An 18,168-nucleotide genomic window follows, 5' to 3' on the forward strand; every position below is an offset into this window, starting at 1 on the left:
CATCCCTAGCAGACCCCTGATAAATTTATACCTTCCCCTAATATCTTTCTTCACGTCCAGTTTTTTAAAGTCCAAGTTTCTGTGTAGCATTATTGCAGCTCCTCTTGAACTAGAGGAACTCTTGGCTGAAAATACCTCCTCCATTCCTGGAAAGTACAATAATTTGTCAAACTCTTTTTTATGATGGGTTTCTTATAGTGTAATACACACACACACACACGGTTTATTTTGCACAATTACCCTTTGAACTCTACACCTTTTGGTAATTGACCCTGTTGCAGAACCCAGAGTCAGAGAGACCTTTTTCCTTCAGAGTGAAGGAAAAAGAGATTCTTTATTTAACGCGCGGGCTTAAGGCTGGAATCATTTCCAAAGAGCCAGAAGCCCCAATTTACATTAGCACATTGTTTTTATAGATATTGTGACACATAGGAAACGGCTCCTCCTCTCCCTCCCATATGAGGTTGCAGTCCTCAACATTTCTTCTCCTAGCACCATTGTTTATAATACAAGAACTGGGTTATAGGGTAGCCATGATAAGTAGAGAACAGAAGAGAACAGCAGAGAACAAGATATACAATTGTATGACCTTTAACAAGATAAGGAATTCCTGTGTCTCGTCAGCTTACAACAATATATTCAAGGGAGAAAGAGCTCAGTAAAAACATGAAGCATGAGACTGCATGAGGCTACTTAGTCTGACCCCCGATATGGCTGCTACATTCCTAGCCTTTTTACACTGAAAGGCATTGCCTTTATTACAGTCATTTCACAGAAGCATACATCCTATTTTTTGTTGTCTCCCCTGTGGTCACTGCCTTCTTGCAATTACCTAGAACCAATGGGCTGAACTGATGTCTAAGCAGTAAACTCATAACCTATAACCAGATAAATTTTAAACTTCTCCATCTCCATGTGACTTCTTTCTACAAGTAGTCCCTCATGGGAACTAGCCAGGTGCTTGATAGCAGCATCCAACCTTTTAACAAAAGCCCCCCCCCAGCCCCCCAATAACATGAAATTAAAGACAGCAATGTGTGAGTTAAAAAACCTGTATGAGTTCTTCAGAAACCAGCTTTTATGTTGTTAGTGATCCAGATCCCTGGACACTTAGCTGAAATTATTTTTTGACATTTCCAGTCTTCCAGAAGCTTTTTTCCTTTTTTTGAAAGTGATCATCATTTTCCTTGATGTTCTTCCTACAACCTGTTCTCCTTTGGATGCCTCCCTGATTTCATTCTCCATCTGAAGATCACACTGAGCATTTTGGCCAGGGGAATCATAGAATCAGTCATAGAATAGTAGGATTGGAAGGGGCCTATAAGACCATCGAGTCCAACCCTGAGTTCGATTATAGCATGTGCCTAGTATGAAATTACTTTTGGGGCCTGTTATTTTCATCCAGTCTTTTTGAGGTTTCTAGTTTGTTTGACACTATGCTCCCTTTGATGTAGTTGGCCACCTCACCCCCAGCACACCCTTCCCTGTCCTTCCTATAGAGTTTGTGTCCAGAAATGTGTCCAGTTCTTATCTCCATTCCAGCCGGTTTCCATTGTGCTAATTTTATCTATGATCTCTTTTAAAACCAAGCACTCTGACCCCAACCATTGGGATCAGAGGCTTCTAGCAGTAACCCAGAAACATGGTGTCCCTGTCCAGATGTCTCTTTTGTTTGCATTTTCCCATTTGGCCTCTTTGACTGGCTATCATGTTCTACTGTATGCTCGTGAACTATTTCTATCCCATCCCCATTTAGACAATCACTCTCATCGCCTAGGGACGATTCTTCCCGAACTGGACACTCCCCAGCTTCTGTTGGCTTTCTCTCAGGGATCAGTTTAAAAGCTGACAGGTTTCCATCAGGGATCAGTTAAAAAGCTGCTCCATCAGTTTAAAAGCTGCCTTTTTGAGATTATGCATAAGCATATTCTGCTTCAAGTGGAACCCCATCTTTTGTAGAGATGGGGTTCCAGCTTGTCCCCAAACATTCCACAATGCCTAAAAAATCCAGACTCTTCCTCTTCTCTATAACACCATCTCATCCATGCATTGATACTTCTCAGCTTCATCTACCCAGCTGCCCCTGCACAGAGAACATGGAGCATTTCAGAGAAAGAAATTACTTTATTACTCTGACTGTAATAAAGGCAATGCCACCTGCCTAACAACCTAAATTCTTCTTTTGTGTTTTCTGTAAATCACACATATGGGATTCTGCACATGTGCGGAGCTTCATTCCAACATTTCTAGAGCTGAGATTTTTGCAGTAGGTCTTTCCCACTGCCAGCCCACATGCTCAAAGTGCATGGCTTCTGCTGTTGCTACTCAATTCTGATCACCACAGCCATAGCATCATTTGGAGCAATCTCCATGTGTCTAGCATTTTTGTAGGGATCGAGCTGAATTCTTAACCTTTTTTTTCTTATTTGTCCTTTATTCTACCTTTTTCTTCTCTCATTCACTTCTACCCTTCTTCTTAGCATTTTTAGTTGTCTTCAGCTTGTGTCCATTTGGGGGCCCTGTCAGCACATTTGTGTCTATGGCCTCAAAGGAATTTGGCTCTCTTCGCTTTGTGCACACCTTCACCTCTTCTGTATGGATGCCATAGAACACATTCCCCCATGGGAAACATTCACTAGATTCTTCTCGGGATGGAGGTCTCAGTCCAGTGTTGGATTAAGGGTTATACAAACAGTTATATTGTTCCCCAAAAATTCCATATGGTGACCTTGCCCAACATTGTCCTCCTCCTTCATCCAGGTAGCTGGTTTGCTACTATAGATCTCAAGCACACTTATTTTCATATATGTGTCCAGGCCAATCATTGTCTTTGTTCTCAGATCCCAGCTTTTTCTGTTTTGCATCCTTCATTTCGGTTTTGCTACAGGGGTGTTTACAAAGTATATGGCTGTAGTGATAGCCCATCTTTCTGTCTGAAGGATCACTGTCCACTCTTACATGGACTGGCTCCTTGTGCCCCAGCAAACGCTCACCTGTCACCTCCAGGTCAACTCAGATCAGTGCAATCTGGGTCTTTGCATCAGTCTAAAAAAGTCTCCCCTGTCCCTTTTACAGGATATTTACTGTATTGAAACCATCTCAACGGGATCTGAGGCTTAGGCTACCTTCCTATAAACCATTAACAATTACTGGGCTGCCAGGCTTTGCTTGGAACCACACAGTTAGCAGACTGTGTTTAATGTCTCCTCAGCCTCATGGCTGCAATCATAGCTGTCACACTGTTTGCCTGACTGTTCATGAAGCAACTGGTTCACCTGTATTTTCCACTTCAAGGTGAAATCCAGATGAATCCATCTCTGCTTCTAAGCATTAGATCAGATGTCCCTCCTATAGCAAGCACAATCTTCTTTCAGAGTGAGTTTCTCCTCTTCCCACCTGTCCTTCATGGTTATGACAGATGCGTCGTGGAGTGGCTGGGAGTTTTTACAATTTAAAACATGATAATAGTGATACAAATAAAATCCCAAAAGAACAATCAACAATATGAAACTAATGAAAAGCACAAAATATAATATCAGACATAAGAGGTAAAACCACATCACAGGGAAAAATAATAAAATTATTATTTTAATACAGACATATAAAAAAAATACTTCAAGACTGGGAGAACAGGAAAGTCTTAGACTGGTGCTAAAAACATAGCAGTGTGGGTGCCAGGCAAGCTTCCCTTGGGAAAGCATTCCAGAGGTGGGGATCTACCATATCCAAAAGTGGGCAGGGCCATCCACTGCTGGCATGTGGCCCTGCAATATGAATGCACAGACCCCATTCACACACACACTTTTTAAAGCCTCCATCGGCACCAGTGGAGAGTTTTTAAAAGCCTGATAGGAGGGGTGATGTTTTGAGGGGGGTCACAATGTTGGGGCCCCTTCATGGATCACTGCCTTGTTGTGGTGAAGGGGCTTGCGTAACTCAGTGAAGCCATAAGTTATGCCGTGCAGGGCCACCCAAGATGGACAGGTCATGGCAGAGAGTTCTGACAAAATGTGGTCCACTGGAGAAGGAAATGGCAACCCACTCCAGTATTCTTGCCGAGAAAACCCCATGGAACGTATCACAAGGCTAAAAGATATGACGCTGGAAGATGAGCCCCTCAGGTCGGAAGGTGTCCAATATACTACTGGGGAAGAGCAGAGGGTATTTCCAAGTAGCGCCAGAAAGAGTGAAGCGGCTGGGCCAAAGCCGAAAGGACACTCAGCTGTGGATGTACCTGGTGGTGAAAAGAAAATCCGATGCTGTAAAGAACAATATTGTTTAGGAACCTGGAATGTCAGATCAGTGAATCAAGGTAAGCTGGAGGTGGTCAAACATGAGATGGCAAGATTGAACATCGACATCTTGGGAATCAGCGAACTAAAATGGACAAGCATGGGCGAATTTAATTCAGGTGACCATTATATCTACTATTGTGGGCAAGAATCCCTTAGACGAAATGGAGTAGCACTCATAGTCAACAAAAGGGTGGGAAAAGCAGTACTGGGGTACAATCTCAAAAACGATAGAATGATCTCAGGATGAATCCAAGGCAAACCATTCAACATCACAGTAATTCAAGTCTATGCCCCAACCACTGATGCCGAAGAAGCTGAGGTTGATCAGTTCTATGAAGACCTACAACACCTTCTAGAACTAACACCAAAAAAAGATGTCCTCTTCATCATAGGGGATTGGACTGCTAAAGTAGGAAGTCCAGAAATCACCGGGATAACAGGCAGGCATGGCCTTGGTGTACAAAATGAAGCAGGACAAAAGCTAATAGAGTTTTGCCAAGAGAACAAGCTGATCATAGCAAACACTCTTTTCCAACAGCACAAGAGGCGACTCTACACATGGACTTCACCAGATGGTCAATATCGAAATCAGATTGTTTATGTCCTTTGCAGCCAAAGATGGAGAAGCTCTATACAGTCAGTCAAAACAAGACCTGGAGCTGACTGTGGCTCAGATCATGAGCTTCTTGTTGCAAAATTTCGGCTTAAATTGAAGAACATAGGGAAAATCACTAAACCATTCAGGTATGACCTAAATCATATCCCTTATGAATATACAGTGAGGTGAGGAATAGGTATCAGGGATTAGACCTGACAGACAGAGTGCCTGAGGAACTATGGACGGAGGTCCGTAACATTGTTCAGGAGGCAGCAACTCAATCCATCCCAAAGAAAAAGAAATGCAAGAAAGCCAAGTGGCTGTCTGATGAGGCTTTACTGTTGCAGAACCCAGAGTCAGAGAGACCACGGAGTGAAGGAAAAAGAGATTCTTTATTTAACGCGCGGGCTTAAGGCTGGAATCATTTCCAAAGAGCCAGAAGCCCCGATTTACATTAGCACATTGTTTTTATAGATATTGTGACACATAGGAAACGGTTCCTCCTTTCCCTCCCATAGGGTAGCCTTGATAAGGAGAGAACAGCAGAGAACAAGATATACAATTGTATGACCTTTGACAAGATGAGGAATTCCTGTGTCTCGTCAGCTTACAACAATATATTCAAGGGAGAAAGAGCTCAGCAAGAACATGAAGCATGAGACTGCATGAGGCTACTTAGTCTGACCCCTGATATGGCTGCTACATTCCCCCCTTAAATGCATAATTTCATTACAATTATAGCATTTCATTACATAAGCAGACATTCTGGTTTGTGAAGCATAACACAGGACTCTTATAGCAACCCTCTTACTTAATAGCTTGTTGAGCTATTAGAGCGTAGAGGGCGGCGGTTTTACTAGCCAAGACATAAAACAGATTGGTTAAACAGCGCATAAGACAAGGAATGCAAAGGCATAACAGTATCTCTATGAACAACACTGGTAGAATTAGGATGAACAATGCCTTAAGCTAGCTAAGATCTGGAAGCCAAGGGGTTAACTAATTTAGCCAATTGTTTTGTCTCATTGTTATGTCAGCCACTATATTATGCATGCAGATAATTGATTTGAACATCTACAGCATTACTATTATTAGTCAAATTAAATGATGGGGAGAAAAAGATAAAAAAACCTGTTTGCAGGTATATCTCTTGGCAAACAAAAATGTTTTACTCTCGTGATGTTAGCCAGATGAAGCCAGTAATTATCAGCAAATTGCTGGGACAGATTTCCCTCTCTAGGGGCAGACCCCCCTTTTTGCACCTTATTAAGGAAACACAATGCAACATTACTAACACTACAACACGCATGTTTGATCTTCTTTGGGATCTGACTGTACGCTGGGCAGCTATTCACCTGGCAAGCTGCAGTAGGGTCTAGTCCCCTTCTTCAATTCTCCAGTTGCAGGTCTGACCATACGCAGGGTGGACAGTCTCTAGGTGTGCCCACAGTAAGGTCTAGCCTGAGTCTTCTTACTGCTTTTTCAGAATGATTTTTAAAGGATTTTCAGCTACAGTCCACTCCCCCCCTCTCGCTGTCTTGACTCCTGTCCAGTGTATCCAGGGTTTAACTCCAGCTACTTTCATAGCTGCGGGGGTGGAAAGTATGACAGTTTTCAGTCCTCTCCATCTGGGAGTTAAAGGGTTATTTTTCCTCTTTAACTCATACTTTATCTCTTGGTTGGAAAGGATGAACTTCTGTGATGGGAATGGCTTATTTTCTAAGACAAAGCGACGCTGGGCTTGAAGAACTTTGCCTAGTGTTTGGACTTCTTGTTTAAGGCTAACGTTTGCTTGCTCTTGATGCCACTCTAGTGTCAATCATGAAGTCAATGTCACGGCCCCTCTCAAGCTGTCTTCTCTTTCGCCCGTTCTGGCTCTTTTGGTTTTCTCTTTTGTATTTGATTTATTTTATTTGGGCATTCATGCCACTAATGTCTATTTTGTCCACACTGGGCACACTGTGCCTTTGCCTCTGCTGGGTCTTCTTCTATTTCTTCGTCCACGTCTTCTTGGGCCTCTGGGTCGGGGGGGTGTATATTGGCGATAGGCATCTAAAAGACGCTCTAAGTACGCTCTGGGGCCTCGGTGGCACTTTGCAGCACTTTAGACACTTTGGTCATATTAACTGACTTCTTCATACCTGCTTTCATGGCTTCTAACAGCAAGGTTTGATAGTGGGTGAGGCGCTCTAGCCCCACTTGTGTTTTGGGATTCCAGCGGGGCGGGGGGGGTTACTTACAAGGAGACTTTATTGGGTAACTTACAGCACACAGGCGTACCTAATGGTTGGATCAGACAGCTTCTCTGAACCACGAGCTATTGGGCTAAATGGGTTTTATACCATACATGTTACCCATGAGGCAGCATAACACTAGCAAGCATTTTCAGCATAGGCTAGAAGTGTTTGGTTCTCAGGCACAGCTTTCTGTAAACAGACTTCTCTTCCCAGCAAAGTGCTTGATAACACTTTTATTTATTAGTATGGGAAGATAAATTTCTCAGACCCAGCTCTCTTCCTTGCCCTTTTGCTAAACTTGCCTGTCACTTTGTCACTGGGGCTGAGGTGCTTCATGGGCTAGGCTCTCCCATGTGCTCCCCCATGCTGGCTGTTAAAAAATCCTGTGCATATAAATGGACAAGCTTCACTTGCTTTGTTGCCTCTAGGGGTGGGGACACCGTTTCTTGTTCAGTACCATTTACCCTAGAATACCTATCTCTCTACAGCACACTGGCCTTGCTCTGTCTTCTTTCAAGAGTTCATTCAGCAGCACTTTCCACTTTCAATTTTCATGCTGTGTTTCCATTACTTAGCTAAATAATTCTTATGGGGTTTATGGAATGTATATAACTGAGACTGAGCTCCAGTGCCAACATGGAGCACATACTGTACACCACTCTCCTGAACCTGCAAATTACATCTTCTATTATTTTTAAATGGCTGTTGTAGTTGTCATCCCTCTGAATAGTGGGCCACAAAACTCTGTCCATTGAGACGTGACCTGGCATCCCAGCAGGACAAAATGGACCTCCAGGTGAAAATTATATTCCACCTAAAGTGGTATCTAGTTTTTGGTCTTTTTCACTTCTTCTCCACAGGACAGCTGGGAACTGACATTTGCAGGGTGCAATCTCATAATCCATCCTCCTCCACTGATTTCAGTTACAAGCGGCCATTGAGAAGGAACTGAGCTGGAAGGCACTTGCTGTGCCTCCCTGAGGCATGCACATATGTATCAACTGGCAGGGAGGGCAGGGTTAAGTGCCAGTTCCCTGGCTAAAACTATCAAATGTTCTGAGGCTCTCTTTGCGCAGATATGTCTGCCATATGTGTGACATCTCAGATGACCACACAACAATCAGGAACAAAAAGTGAAATATAAATATTCTAATATATAAACAGCAGCTGTAGGTAAGCAACTGGCTTTCTCATGCTTGAATCTTTACTGGCTATACTCTAATAAATTAGAATTTCATTGTTTTGCTAGATTTGCTATGGAATTATCTATGGAATAGGAGCTAAATCCTTAGGAGAACAGATGGGTGTTGAGGAAACAGATGCTTCATACTACATTAAATCCTTCAAATCAAGATACCCAGGTAAAGATTACTAGTACCTGATGGTCATGGCTTCTTTGCATAACTGGTTGATTTTGCTTTACCAAGTGTATTGTCAGTTGAGCAAAGCTCCTGTATGTATCTTTGCAATTTGTGTTTCAAAAGAACAGTCAAAACACTAAGCAAAAGCTTTTAAAATAAATTCTTTAGGGGTTGTGAGAACTTGGAATTCTTTAAGTCTATACTTGTGTATTATCCAAAACAACCACGTGTTTTGTAAAGTAAACACATAAGTAAACAACCATGTGACTTAACAGAGGTCCAGGGTCATTATACCATCTTTTCAGTCCCTGCAAGTCATACACCAACTGCTGTGGATATTGACTGAGGCAACTTTAAAAACTAGGTATTTAAAATAAAGGAATCTTTACAGATCTATATCACAGGTTGTTAAAACTTCAGAAGGTAGGTGATCCTTGATCTCTTCCCCCTGCAACTAAGCATCCCAACCAAAATATATTACGTGAATTTGAGGGACATCCATTACCACAGGAGCGCACAAACTTTTGAGCCCTGAGGGCCACATTTGATGCTGCACACATGTGCGCACACACAATCTCTGGGGTGGAGAGGTAGTTTTAACTTCACTCCCATCCCAGCAATCCTGTGCAAGAGGCTGTTCTGGAGCTGCTGAGAGAGGGAGAGGCTAAAACCACCATCCCCTTCCCCAGCACCCTGACTGATAATTGGTGGTTCAGCATTGCCATCAGCGGCACAGAAGCAGCAATACTGACTGCTATGGATAACAACCCCCTCCCAGCAACCCCAGCCGGTATCACTACCGACAGCCTTAGTCTGTGGGTTGTGCACCCCTGTATTACAAGGTCACTTGTACTGGTAATTCACACTAAGCAGGTTGATTAAACATTTTGAAATACAGAAAGGGAATAATGGAAATGTCACTTAAGTATGTAGATTTATTATATATCGTGGTAGAATTATATGATAAAATTTTAAACACAGGTTAAAAATTTAACACACCTATTTTGTTAAAGTACGTTTAGTGAATATTGTGAAAATAGCAAAGAGATGTTTTGAATTACATTATTTTATCAGTAGTTTCTCCTGCTAACAAATCTTGTTCCCCATTTTATAAAAATGTCAGATTGGGTAAATAAAAATTACTAGAACCTTATTCCTTTTCTTGCCTCGAGCACTTTCCCACTCAGACGCTTTTGCAGTTTTTGTCTGCCTCTAGATCTAAGCTGTTGCACCATTCCTTTTGCATAACTGTCATTCAACATTCTAACTTTGCAGTGTTCAGTATAATGCTCTCAGTTTAGAAAATCAAAATATGTTCCATATTATAACTACCATCTCTGTAGAATATGACAACTTTAGCTTAAGATTTAAATAACATAATAAATGAGGAAGATTGTCTCATTTTAAGCTGCAGGAAATGACTGGTGGGATGAGGGAGATGGAGATTTTGAAACATATTGATACCAAAGTGTCTAGTATGAAATATCAGTATATGCATGTTGCCAAGAATAGTGGCCTCTTTTTCTACCATGTAACTGGGCACAGCTTTTACATCTTATGTAACCACCTGGGAGTGCGTTATCAGGGAAGCTCCTTGGCCCTGCTGCTCAAGGCCAGGCTCAGTTCTTGTTAATTGGAAAGCAACAACAGCTCGGTTGGGTGAGGAGATCCTGCCTCTTCCAGAAGTCCCTGGTCCACCCAGGGACTGAGCTGGTAAGTGGCTAAAGGAATCTGACCTGGGTTGCTAGGCCTAGGCCTTAAAAGGAGGGCTGAGGCAGAGGTGTGGTGTCTCCCTTCGTCATGGTGGTTCCTGGACCTAGTTCAATGGCTGGATTCTATCCCGGGAGACCCATACTTTGGATAGGCTAGCCAGTTTTATTGTTTTTGCTTGGGCATGTGGGGTTAAAAGGCTCTCTATGTCTCTTGTGTTGTAATACTTCATCTTTGTACCCCTTTGTACAATTTACTCCCTCCACCCTTCCCTTCCCCTCTCTATCTTAATAAAGATTTACCCAACTTAAGGTTGGTGTGTTTCCTTCTGCATAACCTCAGTGCTAATTTCAGTGCTTCTTGGCCTAGGAGGGTGGCTACTGGGTATGTCTGGGGACTTGAGGCCAGGTTTGGCTAGTCCTACCTTGCAGAGACATTGGGATTTGTCTCCTTCACACATGTAATAATCATAAATTTATATGTAAATCATGAACTGATAGCTAAACTAGAAATTTTGCAACACTACTTTAAAGGTATTCAAAAATTCCTGAGAGAGACAGTAAAGAAGTGCAGCCAGAATGGGTTTGTACAGACAATCATGGGACGGCGTAGATACCTGCCAACAATTAATGAGTCAAACCCTTACAAGAAGGCTCAGGTAGGCTGAGAAACATTTTGTAAAAATACTATAACTTAGTTGAGGAGAAATGCAGTTAACCATGCTTTATTTCTCAATGGTATTGGTGTTAGATTACTGTGTCTGTTCCAAGGTGTACCTTCTTACATTTAGTTTGCAGATATAGTCAGTGGTTTCCATTGTCAGGTATGTGTTAGACAACCTTTGGGCTGTACGGTCTGTCATGGACTGAAATACCTTTTTCCACATTGCAAGCAATAGCAGAGGAAAACAGCGGTACATAAATGTTTCTCTTAACAATTCTCAGTAACTCATAAGATTTTTTTTCCATAAAAGCACCAGTGCTATGAAATGACAATGATCATTTTCAGATATGGAGGCACATTGCATTGCACATGTGTGTGCATGACAGTCAGTTGAGCATGGTATAGCACACAGTGTTATAAATACATAACAAGATGATATGCCTACAGTTCATAACATAATTAAGCTATCTTGTGGCTGCACAAAAGGATGTCTGAGGTGCAGCAAGTGCAAAAATGTTAACTTTCCAAGCCCTGCTCTGTGCGCTTGAGAGGGAATGCTGCAGAACAGCTGTTCGTTAAATTAAAAATAAGTATCACTTTTAACAATATGCACCTAAAGTTCTACCTATTTCTATGAGATTTTGTGCATGCATCACATTAAACAAAAAATCACATTCATATGATTGTTCAAAGCTATCCTGGTGTTTTAATTATTTTTGGCTGCCATGGACACAAATGTACAATACCACACCTCCATATTTGATAATAATAGTTATGTATTTACAACAAATGTTGTAGATTGAGTGCTTTTATGAAAAAGCATAAGATTTATTAGTCACAGTGTGTTACACCATGTTCAGTTGGCTGCACTTATATGTGCAATAACACATCCCCCATATATGAAAATAATCACTATGTAAATTTGTAATAAATGTAAATGTGGTGCTTTTATGAAAATGGGCAGAATTTGCTGACATTTGAATAGTGTGTCTGTGGAGGACAGCTACTCTTTTGCTTATTTTGACTTCCATCACCTTAAAGCAGCTTCAGCCAAGTTATTATTACTAGCATTGAAACATTCTTCTTTGTGGTCTCTGTGCATCACACATATGGGTTCTGCACCTTCACAGAGCCTTCAACAGAACTTGGCTGGTTAGTCAAGGAAGGCTTTCTGGAATAAAGCTGTTTTCAGGAGGCGCTGGAAACATCACAGTGTTGTCACCTGCCTGACTTCCAGAGGCAGGGAGTTCCGTAAAGAAGGGGCCACCACACTGAAGGCTGTTCAGTGGACTCCAGTTGGGCCATAGGACCGTGCAGAACCACCATGAGCATGCCTTCTGATGACCTCAGTGACCAGGCAGGTAGATAGGGGCCAAAGCACTCCCTCAGGTATCCTGGTCTCAAGCTGGTTAGGGCTTTATATACTAATAGCAAAACCTTAAACCCTGTAGCAAATAGGCAACCAGTGCAGTTCCCTCAGTAAAGGAGTTGCATGCTGAAAAGGGGCAGCTCCTGACAAAAGCTGAGCTGCTGCATTCTGCACTTGCTCCAGCTTCTGGAGAAGCCTTAAGGGCACATTGCAGTAATAGAGCACATAGCAATCTTGAGATTACTAGTGCCTGAACCACCATGGCCAAGCTATCCCTGTCCAGGAGAGGCCCTAGCTGGTGAACCAGCCGAAGCTGGTAGAAGATGCTCCAAGCCGCTTAGGCCTCCAGCAACAGTGATGGAATACCTCTAGTCGATTAACCTGATCTTTCAGAGGGAGTGCAGCCCCATCCAGAACAGGCAATGAGCCTGTTCTGGATATGCCCAGAGGCCAAGGCTCCCACCTTTCTCCTTAGTTTCTCTTTGACTACTGCCACTGCAGCATAATTGAGAACTTTCTCGAGTGTTATTTATTTGTTTGTTTGTTTATTTACTTACAGTAGAATCATAGAACTGGGTTGGAAGGGCCATCAAGTCAAACCCCCTGCTCAATGCAGGAATGCAAGTCAGAGCATCCCTGTGGGATGATCGAGAAGAGATCCTGGCCTTCCTCTCTGTGACAACCTTTCAAGTACTAGGGATGTATGAAAATCACTTACCTTTTTGATGGGGTGATTTGCGGTGGGGGGGAGGTGCTCTGCACCTCCCCCCGAAATCCTAACCAGGCCGGCTCCGCTCCATGGCAGCTCCGCAGAGCCGCTGGCCGGGTGCATTCGTAGGCGCTGTGTGGAGCCTGTGGACGCAAATGGCAGTGGCTATGGCGGCTGCCATTTGTGTTCCTGTTTAGGCTACGTAAGTATTTACGGCTAACATGGCTAATGCAGGGACGCCATTTGCATCCGTGCGGAGGCTGTGATAGGCTACGTAAATATTTACATAGCCTATCACGGCGAAAGACAGGGGCGCAAATGGCGGTCGCTACATAATTATTTATATAGCCTATCACGGCAAAAAAACAGGAACACAAATGGAGGCCGCCATAGCCGCCATTTGCATCCACAGGCTCCACACAGCGCCTACAAATGCACCCAGCCGGCGGCTTCGCGGAGCTGCCGTGGAGCGGAGCTGGCCTGGTTAGGGTTTCTGGTTAGGATTTGGTAACGGCACCAGGTAAGTGTCCCATTTCGTGTGCCTTTTGCGGGGTGGTGGGGCGGGGGGCTTCGTTCTGCCACAGATTTCGGGGGCCGAATGCACTGGCATTTGGCCTCACCGAGATCCGTGGCGGAGTTCTCTGACATCCCTATCAAGTATTATCATATCTCCCCTCAAGTATTTGAAGAGCTCTATCTCCTCCTTCTCAAGGCTGAACACGCCCAGTTCTTTCAGTCTCCCTTCATAGGGATGTTTCCAGTCCCCTGATCATCTTTGTTGCCCTCCTCTGAACCCTCTCCAGCTTGTCTGCATCCTTCTTAAAGTGAGGTGCCCAGAACTGGACACAGTACTCAAGATGAGGCCTAACCAGTGCTGAGTAGAGGGGAACTAGTACTTCCTGGGATTTGGAAGCGATGCTTCTATGATGCAGCCCAAAATAGCATTTGCCTTTTTTGCAGCCACATCACACTGTTGGCTCATATTCAGCTTGTGATCTACAACAATTCCAAGATCCTTCTAGGTATTAGCTATCCCACCCAATATGGTGTCATCTGCAAATTTGATCAGCATTCCCTGCACCTCCTCTTCCAAGTCATTAATAAAAATGTTGAAGAGCACTGGGCCCAGGACTGAGCGCGTTACCTCTCCCCAGTTTGAGAAGAGCCCATTAATAAGCACTTTTGAGGCCGATTCTGTATTCATCGTTGTTTCATCTAGCCCACTTTGAGCAAGTTTGCAAAACAGGATATCATGGGGCACTTTGTCGAAAGCTTTGCTGAAGTTCAGGTATATTATATCCACAGCATGCCCACAGTCCACAAGGGAGGTTACTTGATCAACAAATGAGATCAGATTCATCTGGCAGGATTTGTTTTTGACAAATCTATTTTTGTTTCGAGTAATCACTGCTTTGTTTTCAAGGCGCTTCCAGATGGATTGCTTTATCATCTGCTGCAGAATTTTCCCAGGGATTGATGTCAGACTGTCTGGTCTGTAGTTCCCAGGTTCCTCCTTTTTACCCTTTTTGAAGATAGAGACAACATTAGCCCTCCTCCAGTCATCTGGCACTTCACCCGTCCTCCATGATTTCTTACAGATAATAGACAGAGGTTCTGAGAGTTCTTCTGCCATTTCCATTATTACTCTAGGATGCATTTCATCTGGCCCTGGAGATTTGAACTCATTCAAAGTAATTAGTTGTTCCTTGACCATATTCCTTTCGATCTCAAGCTGCACTCCTGCCCCTTCAGCCTGTACTTTGCCTTTACTGGGGGGGTCACAGACCCTCTTTTCGGAGAGGACTGAGCCAAAGTAGGAATTGAGCACGTCTGCCTTTTCTTTGTCATCTGTTATCATTTTGCCATCCTTATTTAATAGCTGAACCACCATTTCTTTCCTCTGTCTTTTACTATGCAGATAGCTGAATAAAGCTTTTTTGTTGCTTTTAGCAACAATCCTTCACTAACCTAAGCTCATTCTCAGCTTTAGCCTTCTTGATGCAGAATTAGGGATGTACGAAAGTCAGTTACCTTTTCAAAGGGTGACATTCGCGGTGGGGGGGAGGCGCTCCGTCCCTCCCCCCCGAAATTCTGGCCGGGGGGGGCGCTCCGTCCCTCCCCCTCAAAATTCTGGCCGGGAGGGAGGTGCTCCGTCCCTCCCCCGCCCCGAATCCTGGCCATCTGGCTCCGCAAATGGCGGTGGCCATAGCTGCCGCCGTTTGCATCCCTGCAGTCAGCCGTGATAGGCTACGTAAATGTTTACATAGGCTATCCTGGCTGATTTAAAAGAAAAACAAACAAATGCGTGTACACAAATTTGCGTTCCTTATTTTGGCACGTCTTAGTCTACGTAGACATTTATGTAGACTAAGACAGCGAAAATAAGGGGAACGCAAATAGCGTGACTATTTGCGTTCCCCTTATTTTCGCCGTCTTAGTCTACATAAATGTTTACGTAGACTAAGACGTGCCAAAATAAGGAACGCAAATGGCGGCGCCCATGGGCGCCGCCATTTGCATACGCGCGGTTTTTCTTTTCTTTTAAATCAGCCGTGATAGGCTACGTAAACATTTACGTAGCCTATCACGGTGTTTTTTTAAAAATCTAGCCGTGATAGGCTACGTAAATCTTTATGTAGCCTATCATGTTTTGTTTTTTTTAAAACTGGAAATGGCGGCAGCGGCAGCTGGTCGGAAGACCAGCCGCCGCCGCCAAACCGCCGCTAAACCGCCGCTGGAGCCGCCACCGCCAGGAAGATTCGCCGAAGGTAAGTCCCGTCCGGGGGGGGGCGGGGGGCAGACTGTTTCGCCACCGATTTCGGGAGGCCGAATGCGCTGGCATTCGGCCTCCCCGAGATTTGTGGCAAAATTCTCTGACATCCCTTTGCAGAATTCCCTGCAATTCTGTGCTACGTGCCTGTACTCTTCCTTTGTTGCTTGGCCTTCCTTCCACATCCTGTATATGTACTTTTTTGTTTTCAGGTCATCTCTAAGCTTTTTGTGAAGCCATATTGGCTTCTTCTGTTGTGTTCTGCTTTTTTTTCTTGTTGGAATTGTTTGTCATTGTGCCTTGATAATTTCCTTTTTTAAAAGCTCCCACTCATCTTGGACTCCTTTTCTCATTAGAGTCGCTTGCCATGGGACCGTATTGATCATTGTTCTGAGTTTATTAAAATCAGCTTTCCTAAAATGCAGGGTACGGGTTTGGCTACACTCGGCTTTTGCTTCCTTTAGAACCAAGAACTCAAGTATAACATGGTTGCTTTCCCCCAGAGTTCCTGTAACTGCTGCTTTACCCACTAAGTCATCTCTGTTGGTTAGGATCAAGTCAAGGATAGCCGATCCTCTAGTTCCTACCTCTACTTTCTGTAGGAGGAAGTTATCCACCACACAAGTCAAGAATTTCCTGGATGGGCCATGTTTTGCAGAATTTGTCTCCCAACAAATATCAGGGAAATTGAAGTCCCCCATTACTACTACATCATGCTTCCTTGAAACATTGGCTGTTTGCTTTTCAAAAGTTTCATCCTCGTCTTCTCCTTGATTGGGTGGCTGGTAGTAGACTCTGACCACCATGTTCCTTTTATTCTTTGCTGCATTTATTTTAACCCAGATGCTCTCGATGGGGCTACCAAGCTCATCCTGCTGTATTTCTGTGCAGAGATATGTATTTTCACATATAGTGCAACCCCACCTCCCTTTCTGTTCCTCCTGTTCTTTTTGAATAAGTTATATCCTTCAATTGCTGTATACCAGTCATGAGAGTCATCCCACCAAGTCTCAGTTACACCCATCAAGTCAGAATTTCCCTCCTGTATTAAGAGTTGGAGTTCGTTTTGTTTGTTTCCCATACTCTGGGCTTCGATATATATAGACATCGAAGACCATGTGCTTCATGGTCTGGCTTTCTTCCTACATGTTTGTGAAGACTGTTATTGGGCGCTATTGGAGCTGTTCTCTTGGTTACAATGCATAAGCCTTCGTCCATTGTTACCCCCAACTTTACGTCTCCCTTCCCCATAGGATTCAATTTAAAGCCCCCCTGATAAAGTTCTTCATGCTGTGGCCAAACACGTTCTCCCCAGCCTTTGTGAGGTGCAACCCGTCCCTTGCCAATAGTCCATCTTCCAGGAAGTATAGCTTGTGGTCCCAGAATCCAAATTTCTCTCGTCGGCACCACCTTCGTAGCCGGTCATTCACCCGGAGTATTTTTCATTCCCTTTCTATCCCTCTTCTAACTGCTGGAAGGATGGATGAGAAAACTATCTGGGCCCCAATGTTCTCTAACCCCCTGTGTGGCTTGACAGTTTTTACTTTTCGTTTTAGTCTTTGAGAAAAGGAAACTTTATGCATGGCTAGCACAAAGACTATTGGACCTAACTGAAATCTGGTAGGTTCAGTCAGCTCCATAGGGGCTGCCAGGTCCCCAAACTCTATGGGCTTGTGTGGAAGCACAAAAAAATTATAACTCTTTGCTCTGACTGATTTTTTTGAAAATAGCAAATATTACCTGTGACTAGCAGAAAAGCCACTGGACCTAACTACCTGAAATTGGGCAGGTTCAATCATCTCCATGGGTCTCCACATTTCATGTATTTATCATACAAACTAAAACAGTTATGGCTGTTTTTGTTTCCCAGTGCATTGTTTTTGTTTCCCATCCAATGGGAAAATGTAAAAAAAAAAGAAAAAAAAAGCAATTGGGACAGCTCAAAAGATCATAGAATCATAGAATAATAGGGTTGGAAGAGGCCTACAAGGCCATCGAGTCCAACCCCCTGCTCAATGCAGGAATCCAAGTCAGAGCATCCCTGACAGATTGCTGTCCAGCCTCGTCTTGAACGCCACCACTATGGGAGAGCCCACCACCTCTCTAGGCAATTGGTTCCATTGTCGTATTGCTCTAACAGTCAGGAAGTTTTTCCTGATGTTCAGCCAGAATCTGGTTTCCTGTAAATTGAGCCCATTATTCCGTGTCCTGCACTCTGGGATGATGGAGAAGAGATCCTGGCCTTCCTCTGTGTGACAACCTTTCAAGTACTTGAAGAGCGCTATCATATCTCCCCTCAGTCTTCTCTTCTTCAGATGGCATTTAAACATACCCAGTTCTTTCAGTCTCTCTTCATAGGGCTTTGTTTCCAGTCCCCTGATCATCTTTGTTGCCCTCCTCTGAACCCTCTCCAGTTTGTCTGCATCCTTCTAAAAGTGTGGTGCCCAGAACTGGAC

The 18,168-nt window shown here is 43.7% G+C and overlaps 1 protein-coding gene across 13 annotated transcripts in view; it reads left to right on the forward strand.

The window, feature by feature from the left end:
• Window positions 1-18,168, forward strand: part of POLQ (DNA polymerase theta) — a 196,084-nt gene that overhangs the window by 160,421 nt on the left and 17,495 nt on the right. For 10 of the 13 annotated variants that reach the window (XR_014787900.1, XR_014787901.1, XR_014787897.1 and 7 more), the window contains 2 exons: window positions 8,380-8,491; window positions 10,735-10,859. Coding sequence is in view for 8 of the 13 variants with exons in the window: in XM_084835354.1 (XP_084691480.1) it covers window positions 8,380-8,491; window positions 10,735-10,859 (237 nt within the window). In the remaining 5 variants the exon portion in view is untranslated. The remainder of the gene's footprint in view (window positions 1-8,379; window positions 8,492-10,734; window positions 10,860-18,168) is intronic. The other 3 variants (XR_014787899.1, XR_014787898.1, XM_084835357.1) reach the window with 1 other exon arrangement.

The sequence above is a fragment of the Heloderma suspectum genome, chromosome 2 (genome assembly GCF_057233095.1).
Source record: "Heloderma suspectum isolate Gila_16-S chromosome 2, 16-S_ref, whole genome shotgun sequence".
Classification (NCBI taxonomy): domain Eukaryota; kingdom Metazoa; phylum Chordata; class Lepidosauria; order Squamata; family Helodermatidae; genus Heloderma; species Heloderma suspectum.